Below are 26997 nucleotides of genomic sequence, written 5' to 3'. Positions count from 1 at the left end.
AGAGCTAACGGTTGGCACTTATGAAAAGCTTCCCAGGTGCCAGGTACCATGCTGAGTGCTTCACATGCATCTCCTTATTAAATCGCCACCCGGATTCCGGGCATCATTAGCACCTTTGTTTATAGATGAGAAACGGGACACATACTGAGAGATGAAATAACTCCTAAGACCACGCAGCTTCTCGAAGGTGGGGCTGGGTCTTATTCCTTGAAGCCAAATCCCACGTGAAACTGCCATGTAAGGTCCTTTACTATTAAACATTCCTCAACTGTCTGATTGGTCCTGGGGCTCCATATTTTTATAGAACCCCTGCATATACATGCAAAATTAAATTTCATTATTCTGTTCTATTAAAAAAACCAAAAAAACATTCTGCATGGCCAACACACAGGAGCCATCGTGCCTGAAACCACGACACACTCAGAGCCTGAGCCAAGCTCTTTTATCTATGGCAGGACCATGTCACACAGGAGAGGAACAGTTTAAATACACATTGAAGGGTGATTTATTCTTTGGGAAACTGGGATGCAGAATGTTTTAGCCGGCCATCTGCCCCAGCTCCAAACTTGACCCAGCTTATACCTCTGACTCAGGTGGGTCACCCCAAGGCCACCCCCTGCCAGCCACCTATGTCCCTCTGTGCTTGCCCAGCCTGCGCCTGTATCTTCACCCAGCCGTCAGCCAGTAGTGCGCCCAAGAGCCCTTTGAGGTGGGTTCTATGATTTCCATTTTGCAGATGAAGAAGCAGAGGCTCAGAGAGGTTAAGGGCCTTGCCTACAATCACCCAGCTAGTAAATGACAGAGGAGTGATTCGTCCCCAGGCTGTCTAACTCCCAAGCCTACACTTCTGGCTTCTACCCTCAATTCTAATCACAGCCGTAGAAAGGTTCCCTATCAATGTTGGAGGACATTGAGGGAGAAATGCTGAGACTTCAGAAAACAGCTTCATTTTCAGGCTGTTCTCTCTCTCTCTGTGTCTCTCAACTTCTCCCCCCTCTCCTCGCTCTGCTCTCTTTCTTCAGCCCAGACAGAGCCTCTAGGAATAATGATCTCGCTTGATCTGGTTTCCCCACCTTGGGCATTCCCTGACAGGCCTCTCTGGCGCAGTCTCACCCTTGTTAGCCTCGGGCCATGTTTTTTGTACCTGGGGGATTTCTGTCTTGGCTGCTGCTGTCTCCCCCCTTTTCTGTTACAAAAACCAGTGACAACAGAGAACAGGGGCCTCTGATTTCAGCCACTGATTTCCCCAAATGCCAGCCCTCTGCCCGCAGTTTCTGGCCTCTCGCAGCCCTGGTCTCCTCCTCCCACACCCCCATCAACCTCCATTTCTAAGAGCCTGCTGACAGGTCAGACAGAGCAGGCCGTGGTCAGTGAAGTCTGGCCTGGCAGGCGGTGGCAGCCTGGTGGGGTGCCAGACAGTGACCTACTGGGACCCTCAGAAGGAAAAGGGACTGTCACCACCTCGGAGCAACAAGCCAGAACAGTCACATTCTGCCTGAGGAGAGACCTGTCTCCTGGGGGGCGGAGGGAGGCTGCCCCAGAGCTGAGAGAAGCAGCAGGGGGCCTGCTGCCTCTCCTCCTGCCGCATAAGGAAATGCCCAGACTGCCAGCCGGGAGATGGGGCCAGGCTCAGCTCCGTACCAGCCTCCAGCTGGATTAGGGAAATCAGAAGTACTAATTCCTCAACATGGCCAGTGCCACGCTGCAGGCACTGTGCTTAGCACTCCCTGGAGATTTGCTCATTTCATCTTCACACGTGGGTGGCAGGAGCCAGTATCGTACCACCAGTTATGATCCCAGGATCGGAGATCTGCAACACACTAGCTGTGTGGCCTTGGGCTAGTTACTATACCTCTCTGAACCTCAGTTACCTCATCAGTAAAATAGAAATAATCACACCAGCTCAATAGGGCTGTTATTAAAGATTAAATAAACCTCTTGCAGAAGCATCTAGCTTATGGTAACCGTCTGTTTACTCTGGCTTTACGGATGGAGAAACCACGTCCTAGAGAGGTCAAGTTACTTGACAAGGTCGGGCAGCTGCTAGTGAGTGGCGGGGACCAGCCTTGGACTGCTCGGTGCCTTGGCGAGCGAGCCACAGTCTGGGAGTTCTGGGTTCCCTCAGCAGGGGGCCTGGGTGGCCCCTGCCTTTCCTCTGGTCCTGGAGGATGACCCTGGAGCTTGCGCGCCTACTGCCATCGGCCCACAGGAAGCGGACAGACGGGGTGAGCAGAGCTGACAATGGAGACGAAAAGCAGCACAACTGCGTGCCCGTGTCTTACTGAAAAGACAGGATGTATCTGACATTTGGACTTTCTTTGCATTAGTCAAATGATATCAATGGTATATGGTGACTCGGGTGTCACTGTCTGTATAACAGTATGTTTTTTAAATTTTAAAATGAAATGTATTCGTCCTAAAATAATCTATTGAATTAAAGACAACTGCTTCCTGTTCCAGATACTGCTCATTCCAGTCTTCGTTCATTCAATTCCTCTAATAACAAGCTGGCCAAGACAGAGAGGGACCCCGCTGCGGAGGATCCAGTCTTTTGCGGGGAAATGGACAATTACAAAATAAATGTATAAAAGACTTTGAGAGGGTGATAGCGTTTTGAAAGAAAGTCAAGCAGGCAAAGGGCTGGAGAGGGATGGAGGAGGGAGGGGATTCGCTGCTTTCGATGGGGGAGCCAGGGACGGCATCTCTGAAGAAGTGATGTTTGGGTAGAAACCTAAAATGAGGAAACAAGTCGCAGAAACATCTGGGGGAAGAGCATTCTGGGCAGAGGGAACAGCAGGTGCGACGGCCCAGAGTAGGGACATATTGTGTGAGTTACAGGAACAATAAGATGGTGGATGCTGGGCTGAGGGAGAGAGAGGAATAGAAGAAGAAATAAGACCAGAATGGAAGCAGGGACCCACTCATGCAGAGCAAAGGAGCCATTGTTGCAGCCTGGCTGCCGTTCTGTGGGAGGTGAGACGCCCTGGGAAGGTTTGAACAGGGGAGCGACATGATCTGACTTTTAAAAGGATCCTTCGGACTGCTCAGTGTGGAACAGAAGCTGGAGGGCTCATAGTCCAGCCCAGTGAAGCTGGTGGCATGCTCTGGGTGTGGATGGAAACCCATTAAGAAACCACGGCCTTAATGGTTAGGAACAGAAAACGGAGGGCCAGACAAGATGTGTCCACAGATCTCCGCAGCAACATGTGCAGACAAAGGCCTCAGGAAGGACCACTCAGGTGATAGTATGAAAGGGATGGCATTGGTGTGGCACCTTGGAGGGCTAGGGCTTTGGGGGATGGGCCCCGGGGGGGGCTGGGATCTTCTCCCTGGATCTGCTTCCCTGTGCTGGGTGCTCTATGAGTGAGCATTGCAGAGAGAAGTTTGCTCCGGTCACTGCGGGGTCCCTTTTCGCCATCTGTCTCCTCCATGGACTCCCCTGGCCTTACTTCTGTGGACCCTTAGAACAGCGGCCGGTCATGTGCGTTTCACCCACCACCAGACTGGGGTTCTTTGCAGGCTCTGTCTGAATCTCACTCGTTCACACAAAATAGAGGCTTGACATGTTTTTGCCGAACGATTTGGAGGGGTTCTGTCCAAGAGCATGGCTGGTTTGGGGGGAGGTTCTGCTGTCTTCACCGTCACCAAGAAGAGGTCTAAGCAAGGCGGGGCTCGGGAGGTGAGGCTCACCTAGGTTGCCACCTTAAAGAAGGCGCTCACTCTCAGGTGGACAGGCACCTCAACTCAGCCTCCTCTAGGTCCCCGGTTGGAGACAGATCTCGGGTAAACCAGTAATGCCAGGCACCCATCCTCCAGAGAGTGGCTGGGTCCCTCTGAGGGCATGGAGAGAAGTGTATTGGACTTAGGATGCAGGCCTCTAGCCCAGACCTGCCCTCCCTGCCCTGATCTGCTTTTGGAAGAAGTCACTCTCCCTCTCTGGGCTGAGGGAGAGTGTAGCTGCTGGGGACTCTATCTTTTGGCCTTTCTGTACCCGACATCCTGGACTGCGTGATCCATGAATGGAAGAGGTAGTGTCCCTCAGTGCGTGCGGCCACTGGGCTCCAGAGAATGGGGCGGGCAGGCCAACACTGACATACCTGGGGGTCGGGAGAGGAAGGGGCTTCCCTGGGAAAAGTCCGGTCTCTGCTGTGAGAGGGGAGGGAGGCAAGCACAGGCCACAGAGCTTTGGGGGCTGCCTTGCGGTTTTCTTTAGATTCACATTCAGCCACACAGTGCTGGCCCCTCTCCAACCCCCCGGAGCTCTTGGCTGAGTTGCTATGGAAAGTCAAACACAAGAGCACGGGCCTTGGGCAGCTGCTCTTGCTGCGCTGTGGAGAATGCCTGGTGAGTTTGAGTCCAACTGCTCCTGCTAGCTCCCTGGCATTTCGGTGCATAAGCACTTTGTGGCAAAAACGCATTCCCCAAAACAGGGGGAAAAAGCAACACCAATGCTATTTTTTCAGACTGCTGCAGACTTCGTGTTTCTGCAGGGCAGAGGGTGTTGAGCACTCACTCTAGCCTGCCCTGCTCTGAGCCTGGCTCGACACTCAGGTGTGTGAAGGGCACACCAGGGGGACTCTTGACCTGGGTTCTGACTCCTGGTGTGGCTGCGTTTCAGCTGTGGGACCTGGGTAAGCCACTGTACCTCCTGGACCTTAGTTTCTGCTTCTATGTAAAGGATCAAAGGGCCCTTAGGGCTCTTGTGGGCAGCTGTCATGGTTTATTTGAGCAATGTGGGGAGAGTCTCAGTACAGGCCTGGCCCCTAGTAGATGCTCCATGCATGCCTTTGACTTCATGTCCTTTGACATCAAGTCAGAGGACACTCCCATCCGGGCCTGTCACTGGAGTTGCTGGAAGATGTTAATGTCTACCCCAGATTTCTTGACATTGGCATTATTGAACTTGGGGCTGGATCATTCTTTGTTGTGGGGGCTGCCCTGTCATGTGAGATATTTGGCAGCCTCCTGGGCCTCCACCTGCTAGATGCCAGTAGCACCTCTTCCCAACCTCCCTATAGCGACTCATAAAATATTTCCAGTCATTACCAATGTCCCTTGGACAGCAAAACTGCCCCTGGTAGAGAACCACTGATCTGCACCAAGGGGAGGATTGTGGGGGCAACAGAGCTGATCACGGCACCAGGGCCCTTGAACCTCAATTCCAGTGCTGGTCACAGAAACCAAAAGGATTCTTGTTGCAATCCAGGGGGTCTCCCTGGCCAAGGCAAAACACAGCAATGATATAAATATTACCTCTTGGCCACTAGCTGAGCCTGTGTGTTGATCCTTTAACTCCCTAAAACAAGTCCATAGTGATTTAAATTATTAGCATTTTTAATAGATTATGCATTTTAATCATAATTGTATGATGAATATTTGATTTGCTATCTAATCAGGGGAAACATATAATCCCTTAAGAGATACTTCATAACCATTTAAACTACTAATGACTTGATTAGAAAGCACTGAAGGTGCTACATTAGGTAAACTCATAAGCTTTAAACACTTTTTACCCTTTTAAGAACAAATTCCATGGTCAAGTAAATTTACTGGGAAAAGGATTTTAATGGGAAAGTCTAATTGTTGAGGGAACTTTTCCTGAGGCCTCTTTGCAACAATACCCACCGATTCTGAACCGGTCTGAACCTTCTTTAGAAATGGCTCCCAAATGTTGTTAATGTTTTAGGAGAAACAAGAAGTTGGCTTTCAAGTAGAAACGCAGTCTCTCCTACTGGCTAGCGGAAAGGCCTATTTTGAAGGTTACCTTCTTGGGCCTCTGTATCTTTATTTGTGAAATGGAAACCCTCTGATGAGATAGACTCCCAGGACTGACATCTGGTGTGAGGAAACAGACAGCAAACAAGACAGACAGAGGGACTGAGTCAGGAGCGTGACATGGCCGTGACTGCAGAGAGAGGAGGACTCCTCAGGTGAAGACAGCCTCTTTGAGGAGCAGGAATTTGAGCTGAGGACTGAGGATGACTAGAAGGAGCTGGTCATACAAGAGGCCAAGGTCAGAGCATTTCTGACCTTGGCATAAGCTCAGCATGTGCAGGAGCAGGAGGCGGGCAGAGAGGACCAGCAGAGGTGCCATGGAGAGCAGCGGGGATAGGTGCGAGAGGGCACAGGACGTGGCATAGAAGGCCCTCTAGGCCAAGGGCAACCATTTGATCTTGACTTTAACTACATGAGAAACTGTTTGAGGGCACAATATGATTTATAGTTTAAAACCCTCCCTCTGGCTGCCATGGGGAGGAAGAGGGGGCGAGGGTGGTGCGGCAAGAGAGACCCATCAGCTGCCTGTTCCCAGGTGCATACTAAGCTCAGCACAGGGCTCGGTCCCTGTCAGCCCTCAAAAACCTTACTGGTTATCGTTTTTATATGCAAAAAAAGAAAAAAAGAAAAAAGAATTCTATTTTTTTTTAAACCTCAATAGAAAAAAAAGAAAATTGAACTCCAGCCCTTAGTTTCCTAAACAGAAGGTTCTGTAGTCAAATATGGCCAGAAAGTCAAAGATCTTTCAGCAGAAAGATCCAGAACACTTTCAGCACTCCATTGCCATGTGGTCCACCAGGATTTCAAGTGGGGCTCGTTCTGTTTCCCTCTGAAAGGAGGGAGACCAGAGCCTGGCCAGCTGGCAGTGGCCTTAAGATCAAGTTCTCTTCTGAAGCCTCAGATATATTGCTTCCCTCTTTGGGAGCTAATTGGGGACTGTTTATGGCTCCAGCTACATTTGCCACAGGTCTTTGGACTGCAAGGGGAATCCTCAATCCAACCCAATTAATAGAGCAATGTTGCACTTTTCAGCTGTCCCTCACCCAACCAATCCATCAACATGATTTGCACACATTAATCAAGGCATTTACAATGGGCCCACCAAGCTTTATCTCTCTTTGGATGAAGAGACGAGACTATTTGGACTTAAGAACCATAACTCTTCCAGAGTCCCTGAAGTCCTGAGCTTGGCTCTGCTCAACGCACAGACAAGGTGAGTTATTAATTAACAATTGAGATAAATGCAGGAATAGCATCCCTGTATCATGTCAAACCAATTTGGATGGTTATGGGATGGAGAGGGGAGGGAGGAGGCAGTGGGTGAGGGGAGGGTTTTGTTTGTTCCAAATGCTTTGGACAGACTCCAGTGTTATTTCTCCTCATTTAGACCTGGCTGCAGTGACCGGAGCTCAGGCCAGCATACTCATCTCTTAACCCAAGGCGGCCTCCTCTGGAGCAGAACAGGAACTGAGCCTCGCAGATGGAGGTGGGCCGGGAAAGGCTGTTCTGAAGAGCAGCCTGAGTGCAGTCCTTAATTTAGAGAGAGAGATGTAGGAGCTGCCAGTGGACAGATTACTGATCACACAGATCTGGGGTTTGGAGGGCCCTCCAGGGAGCAGCCTGAGTGGAGTCCTTAATTTAGAGAGAGACATGTAGAAACTGCTGGTGGACACATTACTGATCACACAGATCTGGGGTTTGGAGGGCCCTCCAGGGAGACAGGCTGAAGACCCTGGGCTCAACAGTGTGATAGGCTTTCTCTCTTGTCCTGTGGCCGACTCGCTTCTTTACACTCCTATTGAACTAAGGCGTTTCACTCCTGTTACACCTCACACCCAGGATTCTAATAATAACAACAACAACATGTTTATACATCTTACCTTTTCAGATGGATGTGAGCTCTTTGCGGAAACCTGTCATATTTGTCTTAGTATTTCCAAAGGCCTATTTCCAATGTCTAACATTTATTAAACTCTCAACAAATGTTCGCTAAACCATGAATGGCTAATGGATGGGTGGGCGGATGGATGGATGAATGGGTGGGTGGATGGGTGGGTGGGTGGATGGATGGGTGGGTGATGGATGGATAGATGGATGGATGGGTGGATGGGTGGATGGGTGGATGGGTGGGTGGATGGATGGGTGAATGGGTGGATGGGTGGATGGATGGATGGATGGATGAATAGATGGGTGGGTGGGTGGATAAATGGATGGATGGGTGGATGGATGTGTGGATGGATGGATGGATGGATGGATGGATGGATGGATGGATGGATGGATGGATGGATGGATGGATGGACGGATGGACGGAGGGACAGACGGACGGACGGATGGGTGGATGGATGAATGAATGAATGAATGAATGAATGGGTGGATGGATGGATGGATGGATGGATGGATGGATGGATGGATGAATGGATGAATGGATGGGTGGAAGGGTAGATAAATGGATGGATGGGTAGATGGATGGGTGGGTGGATGGATGGGTGGGTGGGTAGGTGGATGGGTGGATGGGTGGATAAATGGGTGGATGGGTGGATGGATGGGTGAGTGGGTGGATGGATGGATTCACACCTAATGACAGAGAGTTAAAGGCTTTTAAAATTTAGAAACAAGCACCAGTCACCTCTCCAACTAGGAACACAGAGCACCTTCAAAATACACTAAAGTTATTCACGCAGGAAGTAAACATGAAAATATGTTCATGGTTTTTTTAATTACTCCTTTTTTCTTGAAATAAAATTCCCCTCTTCCCACTTCACTCCTCCGTGTTCTGGGAATTCTAGGGGTAGGCATCTGGGGTGTAGGCACTAGGTTATTGGGCTGGGTGAGCCCATCACAAGGAAACCATTGTTTAAGTTTTTCTCAAAACATGGTCAGCAGACCACTTGTGTTAGGATTCTTTGGGGTGCTTGGTCAAAATGCAGATTCCTGGATCCCATATCTGACTTAATAAATCAGAACCCAAAAGGTAAGGGCCTGGAAATCTAAATTTTAAACAAGCTCTCTAGCATGGTTATACAACACTGGAGTGTGACGAGCACTAGTTAGAACCTCAATGGTTACGTACTGTGGGAAAATTACTGGTTGGGCTCCATCTATGTGGATTCAGCATTTGTTCTACAAAATGACATTAATACAAATAACATGAAAGCTAGCAGCAGTCAACACGCGTGGGCATCCTACGAGCCAGGCACCTTGTAGAACGGATTGCATGCATTTTCTCGCTGAGACATCACACCCACCCTCTAAAGGAGGTGGCATCATCAAGTCTATTTTACAGACAGGAAAACTGAGGCTTTGAGGAGTAAAGTGACTCGCAGAAGTGGGACGCAAAGAGTGACTCCTGATCCCAGGCTCTTAACCATATATGATATTACAGTGTTACTGATTCATAAACCAAGGAAGTGACAGGAGAAGGCAGAAGAGGTCTGATTTCAGTGCTGTGTTGAAGCAGAACAGAGGGGAACGAAGACAGCTCCTGGTACAGCAAGAAGGGACGTGATGGAGGGGGATTTGTGGACAAGCTCAGCGTAGGGAGGGCTTTCTCCTACCCCCTCCACCTCCAGGCCTCCACCCGAAGGCTGGAGAGGGCACCTGACAGGATTCGGTGGGAGTGTCAGACACACTCCCAGGCTGGCTTGAAATGACAGGAGTTGGGGCTCCTGACTTTGAGTTCAGGGTGATAAAGGGGTGTAGGGAAGAAATAAGGAGACTGTCTTTCCAGGCCAGACAGTCTAACAACACCTCCCCACCTCCTGGCTCCCGCTTTTAGAGGAAACCTACACCCTCTCTCCTGCCCCTGGCTGTGATGAACTAAATCTCACACCTCGGTCCTGGTGGTGATAATTAAATATTATTCGACTGTCACTTGATGCACATGTTGTGTGTATCCCCAGACTTTAATGAGCTGGTATTTGTCTTCTGTAAGCAAAAATATTTCTTCGAGTCTCTCCCTTTTCAAATTGGGGTGAGCAGTTCACACAAAGATCTCTCGCCATTCAAAAGACAGCCAGCCCGCCCGCCGGCGTCTGTCCGAACCGTTCCTGCGTCTTTTTCAGGGGCGGCGGCAGGTGACACTTGGCCCTTCGCAAGCAGCGCGGCCTCCTGAGTTAAGGCAGCGGTGGCGTGGCTGGGGGTGTCGGGGGACTTTGAAAGCGACCGGAGTAAGGAGGTAGGGAAGTGGCCTAAGTTCTTTTTGTGGCATATTCCAAGGTAGCTTTTCCCAGCGGGGCTTCTCATCTAAGCACCTCAGGCTACAGAAAATATCTGTGAACATTTTCTCAAGTCACCCAAGGAAGGAACGTAGCTAGTGCCATCCTAGGTGCGTAGGGAGAAGGTCATTCATCCCGTAGAACGAGCGTCCCAGGACAATGGTTCTCAGAAAGAACCTGCATGGGTGTCCCCCGGAAATTTACTAGAAATTCAAATTCTCGGGTCTTACCCCAGATGCACGGACTGAGAGCCTCTGGAGGCAGGGCCTGGCCATCTGTGTCTAATCCAGCCCTCCAGGGGGTTTTGCTGTGAGCTGGGGGTTCAGAGCTACCAGGGGCTGTAAAGCACCAGGGCTTACCTCTCTCCTGGAGGAACCCAGGTCGAAAAAGGCTGTTCAGGGCACATCCGTATCTATATTAGTATTTGTATTGATATCTCTCACTTTAAACAGAGATTTTTTAAATTTTTTTTTTTTAACATAAAGTGCTCCTAGATCGAAAAATGGTTTGTCTCTCCCAGCTCACTTTGGAAGAGAGCTCTTTTATTTCCCCCATTCATGAGGTTTATAAGAAATGTGTTCATTGCAGCTGCTGGGTGGGATGGGACTGGGGGTGGGGGGTGCTTCATTCACGCTCTGCCTGGTGCCTGCTCTGACCCACCGCCAGGTTTAAAAACAGTCAGAGATCCCCTTTCTGAGAACTCCCAAAGCAGGACAGAGCCTGGGGCAGAGCTCCCACCCCCACCCAAAACAAACAAACAAAAAGTGACTTAATTAGTGTGCTGTAGGATTGGATCTGGAGTAGATGAGTAACTTTAATATTTATCAATAAACAGCAAAGTGCTTAGCACACCTCCTAGGGAAGTAATTAGCCATAAAAAGGATACTCTGCACAGAGGAGTCTCCTCCAAAAAAAGAACTCGGTTAATTGTGAATTGCTTATGCCAGGTGAGAGAGAATCCGTGTCTGCAGCTCACCTGACATAAGCAACTCTGAATTAACTGGGAGTTTCTTTTTATAAACACCATGCAGAGCCTTTTTTTTTTTCTTGGTGGTTAATTACTTCCTTGGGAGGTTCACTTTAATAGTTCCCACAACAAGGCCATTATTGTCTTTAGCATAATCACTGCCTCATTTGCTTTTGTGGCCTGCCTTTCTGAAGCTCTGCCTCTGCCCGCCAGGAGGGACTCTGGCCTGTGCCCGCTGGGAAGTCTGGAAGCACCTGCCGAACCCCCAACAGCTCTACCTCTACCGCACTGGGAATTCTCTCCTGGTGGGAGCCTGGCTCAGGGTAGGGCTGGTAGAGAGGGATATGGGCTGCGCAAGGCTTCTCAGGGAGCCCGAGGCGCCCTCCCCCATGTGCAGTATTCCAGCCATTCGCTCAGCGTTCAGCTGCTGACACCCACAACAGGGAAGGGAGCCAGGACAGCAGCTTCTTTCCGGATGAAGAAGGAGCTGATGTGTTAGCAACTGCTGTACTCAGTGAAATCACCAGGGGCCAGAAGCGAAAACAGGGAACTTTCCCAGGAAAAGTAGTGTGATTTTGACTCTCACCGTTAGGGAAAAAAAAAAAGCATTATGTAGTTATGTCTCACCTCATTCAAAAATGCACTTAAGTGCCTTCTATTTTGGCTCTGTTTCAGGAAGGTAAATGAATGAACGGGAGCTCCGGGAGCTCCGTCAGGGCTGTGGGCCTTTTCTGATTGGCGCACTCCTATCTGTGTATGTACGTTTATTTGCAAGCTATAGACATATACAACTGCAATAATAGATTACAGAAACTGCACAATGTCCAGTGAGAGGATGAGGGAATATAAAAATAGGGTGGCTCTCACGTTCAGCCATCCCCCCGGGGGGACAGAGCCTCACTCTGGACACCACTGGGACTGACCCCTTGGGGCTGCGAAGCAGGGGCTGACAGCCCCAGAGCACAGTGATCAGCACACAGCAGGATTATACACACGTTTGTTAAATCAAATAATGCGTGGGTCCTCTGATACCCTGAAAAGATTTTGGTGGGGGTGGACCCTGCACCTGTACCAATGTTTGGGGAACACGGCATGGTATTTTTAGGAAATCATGTTCTACCACAGTCCCATTCGCTCCCAGAATCTAAGCACTCTATCAGGAAATAACAGGAAAATTCAGCTCAGAGGTTAAAACAGGTGTCGGCAAACTTTCCCCGTAAGCAGCGGTGACAGAGAAAAATACCTCAAGCTTTGTGAGCCATGTGGTCTCTGTCCAATGACTCACACCGCCTTCCAGGGTCAGAGTGGCCACGGCCAACACATAACTGAACAGGCGTGGCTATGTCCCAATAAAACTTTATATAGAGGCACTGAAATTTAATTTCCGCAGTCTTCAATGCCATGAAATTTTACTCTTCTTTAGATCCCTCCCTCTAGCCATTAAAAATATAAAAACCATAAAAAAACCATAAAAAAATAGAAAAACCCCGGTTTCCTCATCTGCACAATGACATCCCCAAGGGCCTTACAGAGGACTGCATTGCTCATGACAGCTCAGTGTTGGCAGCAGCAGCAGGGATGTGTCTGTAACTCCCAGCCCCGGAGGGTCCGGCAGGAAGGGTCACCCGAAGGCAGAGCCAGGGCCCAGCCACTTGAGAATCCAAAGCTGCATCCGACCCCAGTTCCTCGAGCCCAGGTCTCCAGGAGCCCGTGCCGGCCCCGGGAAGCTGCGCCTGCTTCCGAGGCAATGTTAGGACAGCATTTGCCGACAGCATGAGAGAGACCTTTCAGGAAAACCGGCTCCTGACGGCCAGATAGAGGCGAAGCTCTGTCCTTGAGGGGCTGGGGATTAGACGGCGCTCGCTCACCTCCTTCATTATCCATGTTATCTGCGCAGGAGGTTTCCATGGCAACGCTGCAGCCGGGCCCTCTCCAGCCGGGCTGGCAGACACACTGCCAGCTGTTCTGACCCAGTGTGCATCTCCCATTGCCGTTGCACAGATCCGGGCAGCCATCTGGTTGGAGAAACGGAGAAGATGAGGAAGGGGGACGTGAGGCTGCACGGGGGCAGCGGGGAGCCATGCAAAGGGGGAGCCAGGTCGCAGGCAGCCGCCGGGCCAGCCTCAGAGTGGGGCTGTGCCTGCCTTGGAGGGTTGGGGAAGCAGGCAATGCATGCAGTTGCAAGACCAAGTGGGGTCCCAGATGCAGGGGATCCCCCATGACACTGACCTGTGTGTAGGGGTCTGAGGCAACCTTCCCCAAGTAGGGAACATTCCGGAAAACTGAAACTAGCTCTGAGTTTACAATAGGACTAGCTAGGCTGTTATTTCCAGCCGCTGGCTCAGGATTGATGCTACCTCAAAAAAATATGTATTTTCTTTCTTTCTCTTTTTAGAAGTGTCTTTTGCAGAAGAGAGAAAATTCCCTATCAACCCAGGATGGAGCCAAAGAGCCTTCCATCTTTCAGAATTTTAAAGATAAATTTATATATGATTATCTCGGGTTTCTGATAGGCAGGAACTGGATGGCTCTGCTGGGCTCTTTTCACATTTTTGTAATATTTAGTTTTAAGGGGCACTTTAAAATGTTGGCTGCTTATCACTCAACCTATTTATGACATCATTTAAAAATACTGCAGGATCTGAAGGCTGTGGAAGGAGTAGGCGCTGAGGGCCATGAACTGGGAAAAGAGAGGAATGTCCGTGTGTCTGGGGGAAGGCAATAGAGTTCAAGTAATTCTTTGTGGGTGTTTTTCTTTTTGGGGGGATATGTGTGAAATCAACAGTCTATCTAATTCCCTAATTGCTCCAGCACCCAGAGCAAGGGCAGCTACCCGTCTCCTGACCTGAGGCTCCTCACACAGACCCTAATGAGGACAGAAGGCGACGGGTTGGGGGCGCTGTGGGGAGAAGGGAGGTCTCCCCAGCAGAGCCTCCTAGCCCTTTATAAGATGTAGAGAGACGCACAGAATTGGGAGGATGTGGCCACATTCGCAAAACCCACTTGCTGGCGAGAATTCCTAGATATATGTATTTTTGTTTTTGTTTTAAAATTTTTCTTTCTTTTAGCAGCTTTACTGAGGCATAATTTCCACACCATAAAATTTACCTTCCTTAAGTGTACAACGCAGTGACTTTGGATAGTCATGCAATCTAGGTACGTTTTCCTATTTCGTTTATATATCCCAAATGACCATTAATTTCACTGTCCCCAGAAAGTAACTTTCCTGCATCTCTCTCCCTGTCTCTCTAATTCCATCTCTCTGCTGCCATCTCTATCTCCATCTTTTTAAACCATACAAAGCACAGGTGGATTGGGGCCATGGCAGAGGGCCAAAGAGCTTTGAAGTGATGGAGGTAATTGATTTGAAACCTTTCTGGCCCAAATCTTTAGAATCGGAAGCATTCCAGAGCCTTCCCCTGGCATTTTTTCTCCCTCCTCTTGAGTACCCAACGTGAGAATGCAAGAAACTGAAAGACGGCATGTGGCAGTGTTGGGAACGGAGAGGACTCCTTCTAAGAAGAAAGGTCCGTAGGGTCTGAAACTGGGTTGAAATTTACTTCTTTCTAAGTGTCATTCCCCAATGCTGCTTCTCTCCCATGTAGCCTCGGTGAGGACCTGAGGGAGCAGGGGAAGCGACAGAGGAGACGCTCAGGGTGGGGAAGTCTCTATAAGGAAGCTGCGCTGTCTTGAGAAGAGAAACAAGGTCCCAGGGAATCTCTTTTGCTACACAGCATGCAGTGAATCCAGGATGCAAACGAAGTCCAGTGTTTGTACAACCCTCGCAGAGCCCAGATCCACACATCCATTTCTTTCCTTGCCAAGGAGATGACTGTGGCCCTGCCTGGAACACCAGTGACACACTCCCTGTTCATACTGTGACAGCCCCGGGAGGGGAAGCCAAACCTGCTTTCAGAGAAATGACACAGACACTTCTGCAGGAGCAAAAAGGAACTCCGTAGGAAAAGCCCAAGCGACATTTCATAGGTTCTCAAGGGAGAGAGAGTATCTCTGACCTCCAGTTACCTCCAGCTTTATAATTTCTATCAGCCAAGTTTTGGGGAACAGATCTCCGAAAACACGCTAAATGACAGACCTACCTACGTTTGCTCAGCATGCCATCTATTTTATGTGCTTTGTTATTTAGCTACTTTGAGGTCTGTTTGACTAAAATCATGCCCAAAGTCTCAAGAGAAGCCTTATTGTGTAGGAAACCCACGTCCACTCCATACAATTTAAATTTATAAAGAACATTAGCATGCCAGTCAAAGATACGCACTCAAAATATGTACGCTCCCAGACTGAATGAGGTTTTTTTCCCCTTTTCTCTTTCTCTCTTGATTTTTTTTTTTTTCCTTCCCAACCAACTGAAGTGAGATAAACAGACCACAGTAGCGGGTTTTCTCCACATCATATGAAGGAGATGAAAACACGAACAGTGGGAAGCTGGCAAATCTCTGAGAAGTTTCAGGGCAGCTGGGAATTAATGGACAGGACTTTGCTTTTAGCTTGAAGAGGAAGAAAGCAGCCTTGGTAGGTGCGTGGCGTTGCTAGGCAACCCCAAGCTACCCCCAGCACAAGTTCATTCTGCTGGTGGCCTTCCGAGGATGCGGCAATGCATTGTGTCTTTAAAGTGCACAGCCAGCTCCTGCTTAAGGCAAAACAAATGTAGGGAGCAATTAGTCTGGAGGGCAAATGGGTATCGGGTGGCGGCTTTTCTCTGGAGAGGATCCTATCAGTGGAGTGGGACTGGGCTTATGCACTCCTACTTGGGGTCCAGGAGGGCTCCTGTAGGAGACTTCTGGATTTCAGGCTGGCACTGCTGACTTCCTTGAGTGCCTGTCTCCAAAACCACGATGCAGAATGCCTTAGGGCACAGGTGTTTGGTTCTTTGTGCAGCTAAGAGAGCTGGCTGTCTGGAGACTTTATCTATCATGATGAGCCTAGACCAATAATTCTCAACTGAGGCAACTTTGTGCTCCATCCTTCCCTCCAGAGGGCATCTGGCAATGTCTGGAGACAGTTTTGATGATCACAGTTGAGAAAGGATGCTACTGCTCAACTTCCTACGTTGCACAGGTGAGTTTCCATCACAAAGACTGACCCAGCCCCAGATGTCAGTAGTGCTGAGGTTGAGAAGCCCTGCCTTAGACCTAAAGCTCCATGAAGCCTGAGACTTCCTTGTTTGCTGTTGGATCCCAGGGCTTGGCCTCATGTCAAGCACATAGTAGGTGCTTGAATGAGTGGAAAGCAATCAGTAGTGCTAGGTTATTTCAGCCTGGCCCTTATCTATAGACTTTCCTGAGAGTCCTGTGAAGATAGCGTGGCCTCCTCCTCAAAGTCAAAGCCCACCTCCCAGGGAGAACTTTCAAGGGCATCAGTGAAATCTTGGGCTGGTCTGTCACACTTCCAATGCCTTTGGCAGAGTGGAAATGGAACAGTTTCCAAGACTTTCCTACACACAAAATTCCAACAACTAGGAATGAAAACCCATTGGCGCAGTTACCAGGTAGGCAGGCTTTTTGCCTTAACAAAAATTAGAGTTGCTGTAGATACTTGGGGTGAAAAATAAACAAATCCAAACACCCCCTTATATTTAGATGGCTCCTGAATTTCCAACTCCAGACCTTGACTCCAACTTGCATCTCAACATCTCCATCTGTTCACTCACAAGCGTTTCAAACTCAACAGAATTCAGCCTCTTTGTCTTCTTTCCCCCCAAACTCTGATCCCTTGATCAATGAATAATGCCTCCATGTACCCCACTGTGCAAGACTGAAACCTTGGAGTCATTCTCAATTACCATCCCCCCTCCCGCCAGCTCTCTCATCTCATGTGTCTAGTCAACAACCAAGTCCTGCCTAATATTCCTCTTAGCTATATAATAAGTCCTACTTGTCCTTCCTCCTAAATGTTTCTGGAACATTCCTCCCCCCCCTTGCCATGCTACTACATTAACACAAGCCATGCTCATCATTGCTCGGGACTCTTGTCAAACCTCCTACCCGGTCTCCCCGCCTCCAGTCTTGCACCATGATCCATTTATCTCTATTCTCAACACTGCTGAAAACATTCTACAGCTTTCCACTGACCCCAGGGTGAAGTCTGAAGTCCTTCACCTGCCTTACAGACCTTATATGACCTGATTCTCACCACGTCAGCCTATCTCAATATCCTGTTGGGCTCTGGTCCAATGGACACCGTCGGGTCTTTCCTCACCTGCCTAACTTCAATCCATCCTCCCGATTGCCAGTCATCGCCAGGAAGCCTTCCCAAATCCGGGCTAGCTCCGCCTGGCAGCGCGCCTTTACCATGCCCGATGTTACCCTTCTACCACACCGTGTCACAATGGTCTGCCCCCAGGTAGCGGCCCTTCCTTTAAGACATGTTACTGTCATCTGCTGGAAAATTGTTGTAATAAATGTTCACATCTTCATTAACTACAATTTGAACGGTGCCCCTAGAACTGTGCACAGCTGCCCCGGGCACTCCCGCTGTGGAGTAACCCTGTCAGGGCAGGGACCATGTCTGTCTTGCTTACTCTAGGATTCCCAGTACTCAACTCCCAGTCGGGGGAGTGGGCGGATGAATGAATGGATGACTTCTGACTGAAATCAGCATCTCCAATGCTTTTGGCAGAGTGGAAATAGAATAGTTTCCAAGACTTTTCTACACATAAAATTTCAAACACTTAAAACCCCAAACAACCCCCCCCCCCCCACCAAACTCCATCGACATTGTTACAGGTAGGCAGGCTTTTTGCCCTAACAAAAATTAGGCATGAGCAAAATCACGTCTGCAGCACAGTAAAAGGGGAGCATAAATGCACTTGAAGAAAGCTATAATTACCATAAAAGACTTTCTAAAAGAGCATCCAGCAATGTGCAGCAATTTGGAGGTAGGAATGAGTGGCTAATGCTGTATGAGGATACGGAAAGAGAAGCAGCGTTTTAACATTAAACATCAAGTACACCTTAGAAAAGCAGAGAGGCCAACACCTTACCCAGATGGGAATGCGAGTGAAAACACGAAACAGGCCGCATGTAAATGAAGACAGACGACAAGGAGAGTTAGAGGAGCGAGCTGCTCCTGCTCTTTTCCAGAGACCACGAGGAGACCTACTGCATCCTGGATTCAACCCCGTGGAAAGTCTCTTCTGGGTCAAGAGAAAACCTAAACCTTGTGTGGAGTCAGAGAGCTATGGGATTCAAACCTACATCTGCTTCTTGCTGTGTGACCTTGAGTTGGACTCACCTCCCACCCCTGTTAGTAAAATTATACATCGTGCTAGTTAATCTTATGTATTGTCCCTCTCAACAGAATACAACCTGCTCTAAGGCTGGGATTTTTATGTCTTTTGTTCATTGGGACATCCTCAGTGTCTAGAAAAATAGTTGTCACATAACAGATAGTAAACGTTTGTTGAATGATTAACTTAGCAGCGATGACGATAAACTTCATCAGATGCCAGAAGGATTAAATGAAATGACAAAGGCAAAGATTTAGCCCAGAGCTCAGAACACTGGAAATACTCAATACTGCAAATATTATAATTAATGGTAGGCCTTTTCTTCCATAAATAGTTTGAAATGCAGGCCATCTCTTGTTGCCTCACCTCCAGATCCTGAAAAGAACAAAAGAGACTATCCTATTTTAAGAGTAGAAGCGGGAGATTGCCTGGGTGTCCTCATTGTGTGATTGCATCAGACCCTGGAAAACCCTCAGTCCCCTACGGCCACCCAGAGAATCCAGCTGAGTGAAGACAAACCCCATTGTTAAGAGCAATTCTGAGGGTTGAAGGTAGAACTCAAGGTAGAATAAATGGGGGCCTTGCGTGTTAACTTAATTAGGGAACTCCCTCTCACCCAACTGTTTTAAATATCACTGTTTTCCAAGAGCTGCGCATTATTGGGATTAAGGAGCAGCCACACACTGGAAATATGTAACAGAGTCCACCACTGCATTCCAGTGCTCTTTAGAGCTGCAAACAGCTGAGATGTTGGGGACCAGGGATCACCGGGGGTTCAGTGGCCATTTATACGAAGCAGCAGTGGCAAATGCTCAGAAAATTAATCTGGTGCTTCAAGACACTGGGGAAAACTCTAATTTTAGAAGTCTGGCTGCCAAGGAAGCATTCTGGTCTCAGGAAGACGGCAGGGCTGTCCCTCTTGCTCACCCGAGTGGGCCTCTGTTCCCAGGCACAAATTGGCACGGACACCCAGCCGTGAACCTGAGCTTGAGCAGTTGCCCCAGCTTTGGTGGAAAGGACATGAAAGATCCAGAGGCAGATGTTTCTGTTTGTTGCAACAGCATCTGATGTCTTTAAGGTTCGCACAGAGACGGGTTGGGGGATGCTGCCGCAGGGGGGCTGGGAAGGCCAGTGATCCTTTGCACGGTCTGCTGCCCCTTTTCTGCTCGGCAGGCAGAAACCGCCCCTCCGCCCCAGCAGCCTCGGCACCGGCAGGGCCTCCGCAGGTGCTGTACGCGTGGGCCCAGCTGTCTGCTCTGCACACTCCCTGCACGCACCTGGATTCTCACTGATCAGCATCATTTCTGTCTGCCTGGGAGAAGGCAGGCAGCCGGCTTAGCCTCGGCCTCAGAAAAAACGAACCTAAAAAAAGCAATCCTTCCACGTTTGAGTAAAAATGGGAAAGAAAGACGCATCTTATTTTTTACTGTTTTGATGCTTCAAACTCTTATTAATACTTTTTTTTTTTTTTTTTTTTTAAAGTAGAAGATCATGGGGCAGGAAACTGACAGTTTAGGCAACAGTAACGGGAATAGCTCTTCTGGAGGGGGAAAGGCCATGTCAACTTCTCCGTGAACTCAGACTGAATCATGATCACCCGGTAGCCCGGGGTCCGACACAAGCCTGGGCTTTACTTGGGGGGCTGCCTCTTCCCCAAACATCCCTTCTCTTTAGTCCATGTAATGGGCTAGTGAGGGGGGAACATTGCCCCGTGGTTAAAGCACACGCCATGGGGGTCCACGCTGACACCTGCTCAGAACACACCTGGGGTTCCTCCCACTTCTTTAGATCAGAGTGTGGGGCCTGGGACCAGTTGCAGCCATGTCACCCAGGAACTTGTCACAAATGCACATTCCTGGGCTCCATTCCAGACCCACTGAGTCAACACCTCTAGCGGTGGGGCCTGGCAATCTGCATTTTAACAAGCCAAGTGTTGGGGGTGGAATTTGGATGCCTGCTCCCTGTGAGAACCATGGCTTCAGGGCTAAGTCCTAAATTTTTAAAAGGGCCTCTACGGCCCCGCATTACTGGCCCTGCCCAGTTCTCCCCTTCTCACCTCACATCACTTCAGGCTCTGCTCTCTGACCTTCAGCCTCGCTGCCCTGCTGGGTTCTAGACCCTAGCCTGTATCCCTTCTTTCGGCTTTTGCAGAGCCTTCTTTCTAAATGCTGCTCTCTGCACCCTCTTTGGCTGAGGCCAGGCCTCCCGGGCCCAGCGGCATTTGCTCAGGGAAGGCTCCTCTAACCCACTCAGGCTCCCCCCGTGACATGATTCCACAGCACCGTGGACGCGGCTACAGCACTCGCCCTAATTCTAACTCATCCTTTGTTTAAATCCACGGTCTCAACCTGGCTGCACGTTAGCATCACCTGGGAGCTGGGAACAATCCTGATGCTAGGCTGTGCCCCAATTAAATGGGAATCTCTGAGGGAGGCGACCCAGGCATCGATATTTATGTTTATTTTTTGAGCTTCCCAGATGATTCCTCCGTGAAGCTGAGGCTGAGAACCAGCGGTTCGATGTCCGCCGTCCCGGGGGCCGCTAAGCCTCCCGCCTGCGGAAACTCGCAGCCTGCGGCACACGGCTGCGGGCCCAGCGCGCCCTGGCGCGGGGAGAGGCCTGCGTTGAATGAACGGGTCGATGCGCCGAGGGCTGTTTCGGCGGCCTCCCTGTGCCCTCGATTCGGCAGCCAGGTGAAAGGAAAAGTTTCCCGCCGGCCGCGCCCCAAGTCCCCGGGTGGGTGACGCGTCCCCACGCAAAGGAACCGCTGGGTGTAGCACAGGGCCCGAAGCCAAGCTGGTGACAGCGCTGCGGACACACGAGCACCGGAGCCCGTCTGTGCCGTTCGCCTCCTAAGAAACTGACACCTTCCGACTGAAAGAGACAGAATGAAGGGCCCAGCAAGACCGAGGAGAGGCGCGCCGGTGGATTAAGAGGGTGACAAGTGCTACACAGAGGCAGGGAGGACTATAATAAGAAAGCCCAATGGTTTAATTTGGTTTTGGGAGGGTAATCAAGTTGTTGTGCCTGGTGCCGCTACTCCCACAGCTGTCCAGCCAGTAATGAATGTGGTACCTGCCGGGTATGGAAATAGGGACAAAGGCACGACTTTGATTTCTTATTTGTTATTTTTAACCATCCAATTTCTACACCCACTGAGCATCCTTAGAGCCACAGGAGAGTCATAAAAATACAAATAACACCTCGGAGGCCTGTGGGCACGGACTCGTTACTTACTGCAGGGCTGACGGCTCTCTTTTACCTGGTGTAAAATCAGGCCAACAATAAATTGCCTTGTATTTTTTCGTTGTTGTTGCTGTTCGCAGCACAACTTTAGGACATGGAAGGCAATCACGAAAACGTTTGTTTCTTATGGATGTTTCAGAAAAAGGGCAAAGAATCTGCCCCAGGACTGTAATTAGGGATTTTAGGGAGCTTTTAATATAATGACAACAATAGCAGCAGACCCTCATGTAGATGTTTTGGGGTACCCGGCAAGCTTCGATGTGCCTCTCATGCATTAGCTCATTTAATTGTCACAACAACTCTATAATGCAGTTACTATTATTATTCTTATCTTACAGGGGAGGAAATGGAGGCACAGAGAAGCTAAGCAACTCGGCCAAGGTTGCAGAGCCGGTTAGTGGTGGAGCCAGGATTTGATACCAGGCGGATGGGACTCCAGTCTCTGCTCTCGACTAGGGTGACCAACTGTCCCACTTTGCCTGGGACTGTCTCAGGTTAGGCACTGAGAGTACCAGGAAACCCCTTGGTCCCAGGCAACCTGGAAAAAATTGGCCGTCATTGAGGACTCGGAGTGAGGACTGGCTTTTTTCATTGGTGGCCATGGGGGCATGGTGGGACTGAGGCAACTGCACCCAGGGGCAAGGGACAGGATGCAGACCTTTTTACGGGGTGGCTGGTTGGAGTATGTTGGGCCCTCCAACAGACTCAGCTGCCTTCTCAGGCCAAAGTACCAGGTCAGCCCAGTAAGCACCTGGAAGTACTTAGAAGGCTGCCTGGGTTCAAATCTCAGCTCCATACCTTGACTGTGTGACCTTGGGAAAAAATTATTCTGTTTATTATTCATTCCTTAGTTCCTTCATCTGTAAAACCAGGGCAATAAAAGTACCTGGTTGTTGGGGTTTCAAAGAGAGAATACATACCACATGCTAAGCATGAGCTGAGTGTAAGTAAGTACAGGTAAATGCACGCAGTAAATGTTCCAGGCCGACAGCTCTTATTACTGCCGCTGTTGTTGAAAGTTGCCTTCAATGGTGACAGGAGGGTCTGTGTGGCTTAGGGAAGCCCCTGATTTGCACCTGCCCTGGCCATAAGCAGTGACTTGCTCACTATTATTTAAAATAGGATCAGTGTAGTCAGTATAGCAAAGACCCTGGGAAGGTGCCCTCCAAAGACTGACACGGAAACGAGACCGATGAGGTAACCTCCTGGAAGTTACACGAGTGAGATCAGCGCGTGACGGATGTGACACGGCATCCACAGAACGCGCCTGAAAAGACAGGAGTCTCTGAGGTGACACCGTGAAGGATCCCGGGGTTTGGAAATCTCCACCAGGCTCAGAGAAGGACGTTGACAGAAAGCGACGGTCCACCCGGAGTGTGGAAAGGGGGCCCCTAGAGCAAGGGCGAGTCAAGGTCAATGCAGAAGTGAGCGCGGTCTGTTTGACGGAGGGAAATACAGTCACGCCTCCTGCCCCTGATGAGTGGGTACCAGGGGCTCAGCACTTCACATCCTAATTATTTCACTGAGCCCCTTCAAGGACCGTACGAAGTACGAATTATTATCATCAACTGTGGTTGAAAAATCAGAAGCTCAGAGAGGTGAACTTGCCCAGGGTCACAGTCATGGAAAGTGGTAGCTGAGGATTTGAACCCAGGCCCGTCCAACTCTGAGCCCACGCACTGTGCTTCCCTCCAGCCAGGCAGGAATCTGGAGGGATGGGCTGGCCTCAGAAAGGCCTAGGCCTTGCTTTGATTCCTTGCTCACCAAGCAATCTTCTCATTTCCACCCCATTTCCCATACAGAGTTCCTTTCCGGGAGAGATCACCCCGAGAAGGGGACACGGGTTTTCTTCATGTGGGTTCCTGTGAGGGAGTCAGCCTAGAGCTTGACCCACTCTGTTAACACAACCAAGACGGAGCTTCGAAAGCTGAGACCCAGACAGTGCGCCATGATGACCCCGCCGCGGGAAGCCACCTCCCCACGTCCTGCCTGAGTGGCGCGGTGGTCCCCAGTCATGAGGGGTGCCCTTGTCCTCTTTGCCCTTAGTGAGCCCAGAGCGTGGGAGTCACGGGTGAAGGGCCTCCAGGGGAGGAGTACTAACCCAACAGCAAACACTCGCTGAGTTATTCTTATGAGTTATTCTTATATGCCAAATTCTGGGACAGAACCATGAGTTCATTCTTTCATTCACTCAGTAACTATTTACCGAGTATCCACCGAATGCCAGGAGCTTTCTAGACACAGGGCACACGGTGGGAAAAGAAGAGACAAAGACTTGTGGTCATAGGTCTCACATTCTATTAGGGGAGATCCGCAATAAAAGAAATAAGAAATTACTATAGTATGTTAGATGGTGATAATTGCTAGAGGGGGAAAAAACAGGGAGGGGGATTGTGACAGGGGTGGTGTGTGACCGGGGTGGTGTGTGATGGGGATTGCTGTGTACGTGGGGTGGTGATAAAGTGACTTTTGAGTGAAAGGCATAAAGGAGGGGAGGAAGCAAGTCATGCCAATATCTGGGGGACAGTAGTCCAAGCAGAGGACAGTGTAGGTGCAAAGGCCCCGAGGCATAGAGCGCTTGGGGGCTGGAGGGACAGCGTGGCTGGAGCAGAGTGAGCGCAGGGAGAGCGTGAGCACAGAGCGATGAGGGCGGGCCCGATCGTGCAGGGCCTCGCGGTCACTGGAAGGATGCAGGCTCTGTTCTGAACGAGACGAAGCCACTGGGGGTTTGAGCAGAAGGGTGGCCTGATCTGACTTGAATCAAAAGGATCCCGTTGTGCTAGGGGAGCAGATGGGGAGGGTGGCCGGGGGAGGCCCTGGGGATAACCTTGCTAAGCCATGGCGGTGGTCTGGGCATCATACGTGCCCGGCTACCATGACTCTGTGCGGCACAGCTGATTCTATATGTGTTTAGGGTTTGCTTCATGTCCCTCCAAAAGGAAAGACTTTTGGGACACAAAAGCCAAGGATAAAATACACTGTCCATGAAATAGCCCTGCAGCGGATGCAAGCAAATTACTCCTCAGCTGGGAGTCAGTAAACGAGTGATCTTGAGGAGGCTGGATTTTGTGGTGACTCTGCCCTCCTCTCCAAGTTGCTTTAAACAGTTTTGAAAACACCATCTGGAAGTGAGGGGAAATGGTGGCATGGGTGGAGGAGAGCAGAGGACCACGGGGTCACCCAGGCTCCGTCCCTAGGGTCAAGGTTGACAATCTACCATGAAATAGCTCCAGCAAGCAAACTTCCTAACTTTCTTAATGTAATGACCTCAGACCACACAGCTGCATTTATTTCACCAGCTTAGTTTAGTTCTTGGCAATAGGGCCTCCCTGGACCACCCCAAACACCCTCCCAGGTAATTACACCTGGACTTTTAATCCCTTTGCATTCTGTTTGTTCCTATTGGGGAGCTTGACCCATATGAACTGTGGCACTCAAACACACTTAAAAAGCAATCTCTCTCCATCCATCCATCCATCCATCCATCCATCCATCCATCCATCCACCCACCCACCTATCCAACCTTCCTTCCTTCCTTCCTTCCTTCCTTCCTTCCTTCCTTCCTTCCTTCCTTCCTTCCTTCCTTCCTTCCTTCCTTCCTCCCTCCCTCCCTCCCTCCCTCCCTTCCTCTATCTATCTATCTATCTATCTATCTATCTATCTATCTATCTATCTATCACCATCTATCATCTTTATAATCTATCAAGCCTTCCTTACCAACCAATCTCTTCAAAATTTCTGAAGATTTGTTCTCAAAACACTACATGCCCAATGACCTCACACAGTAACCATATTTTATCATCTTTTATGTTACTTTCTGCCTGGTGCAGAAACAATAAAACCATTTCAATCTGTCCTCTGCCTCTTCACCCTCTTTTCTTTCCTCTGGCTGGCATGGCGTCTCCCACCCTCACCCTTACACATGACTCCAGCACCTTCTATCATTCACCCCTCCCATCTTTGTGACCCAGGTAACCCCGAGTCATCATGAACTTATGCTGCTCTTTGAAACTCTATTTGTATACAGTGTTCTAGTCCTTTCCTTAACATAGTTTTGAGCTGATCAAGGACTCGAGGCGGGGCCACTGGTCATCACAAGGTCTTTATCTACAAATTTTGCAATAGCCTCGATCAGCAGGTGTGTTTACGTGTGGTGCAGCATGGGAATCAGGAGACTTGTTTTCTGAAAGAGCACGGGAGTGGGAGTCAGATCCCAACAATCTGGCCTATGCTATTGTTAGGCACTATTCTTCAGTTTTGCATAATGTGTGTGCCCTTACCAAGGCAAGAGCTTCCCCTTAGAAATCCTCTAATTTCAAGAGAAACAAAAATCCCTCTTTTCAACTACACCTTAAACATGCAAAACAGCAGTATGTTTCTGTTAAGTCACATTTTAGCGAAACAGATAATGGGATGGTGACTGGGGGATGCTGCTCAGCTTCTAACCTGCAGAGTCCCCCCCACATTTCCAAACTGCAGCAGAGCAATCCCCAGGAGGCAGAATGCATGACTGATTTTTCCAAAAAAGCTATAACAATTGATAATCCTTGTAGATGGAAAACGCTCACATCTCTAACCATCTCAGAGTTTCATCTCCCTCTGCCACTCCCCCCAAACCAGTCTTCACCCTGGCACACCTTACAGATTCCACACCACCAGGATTCAGCCCCAGTTCCACCCCAGTTCTGCTGAATGTACCTTTTAGAGAGGCCCCGCAATGCATCTTGATTTAGAGAGGCCTGGGTTTTATGTGGCTCTGGGAAATGTTGTTTAGCTTTTCCGGAGCTCCAGTAAGTTCTGATGCATGGCCACGCATGTCTGCATGATTAATGGCACATGCAAGGACTTGGCGCTTTCAGAGGTCACCCTGTGTATACTGAATAATGCAGGACGGAGCCAAAAATACACCTGGAGGGGAATCCTGGCTCCACACAAATGCAACGGCATCGCCTGCTGTTGCTGATGCTGCCCGTGAGTCTCTAAGGAAAGTTGCCGCCCCCAAACAGACGTTTGCAAGATAAAATGGGAATCATTTTGTTTTCTTGGCTATTTCTCTGCAAAGTATCATGGGTACTGGAATAAGCAAGAAGGCTGGGCAAACAAGAAGCTCCTATGTTAGACTCCGACGGGTTTCCCAAGTTCAGGGCAGCCAGGCCATGGTGTGACGCATAGCAAGTGTCCACGCAAAATCCGCGACCATGTGCAATGCTGAGCTTGAGAATTTAAATGCACCAAAGTCAAGAGGTTCGAAATGATGGTTCCCACAGCAACTGTAACTCAGCTCTCTGGTGAATATAAAATTAACTTTATTGTAAAACATGCTGTTCAATTTACGCCTTAATATAGTCACGGCAGAGTTACAGTTGCTGTGCGAACACTAACTCGGAATTGTTTTGAATAATTAATTTAATGAAAAGTTGGTGGGAATGTGAACTCTTGATAGAAAGTCAGCTTGAGTTTAGGGAAGCCGGCCAGGGACGCCCAGGCTGAGAGCAGTGAGTCATTTCCCGAACCTAAGCTCACTTAGTGCATTTTCTTTTTTTGCC

General features: G+C 49.5%; 1 protein-coding gene across 1 annotated transcript in view; it reads right to left on the bottom strand.

The window, feature by feature from the left end:
* TENM2 (teneurin transmembrane protein 2) overlaps positions 1 to 26997 on the bottom strand; it is a 258817-nt gene that overhangs the window by 86508 nt on the left and 145312 nt on the right. Inside the window, exon 11 of the mRNA XM_087816191.1 lies at positions 12825 to 12971. Within this exon, the coding sequence (XP_087672317.1) occupies positions 12825 to 12971 (147 nt within the window). The remainder of the gene's footprint in view (positions 1 to 12824; positions 12972 to 26997) is intronic.

Source organism: Miniopterus natalensis, chromosome 4 (genome assembly GCF_054644295.1).
Source record: "Miniopterus natalensis isolate mMinNat1 chromosome 4, mMinNat1.hap1, whole genome shotgun sequence".
Taxonomy (NCBI): Eukaryota; Metazoa; Chordata; class Mammalia; order Chiroptera; family Miniopteridae; genus Miniopterus; species Miniopterus natalensis.
This window is presented reverse-complemented; position numbering and strand designations above follow the sequence as displayed.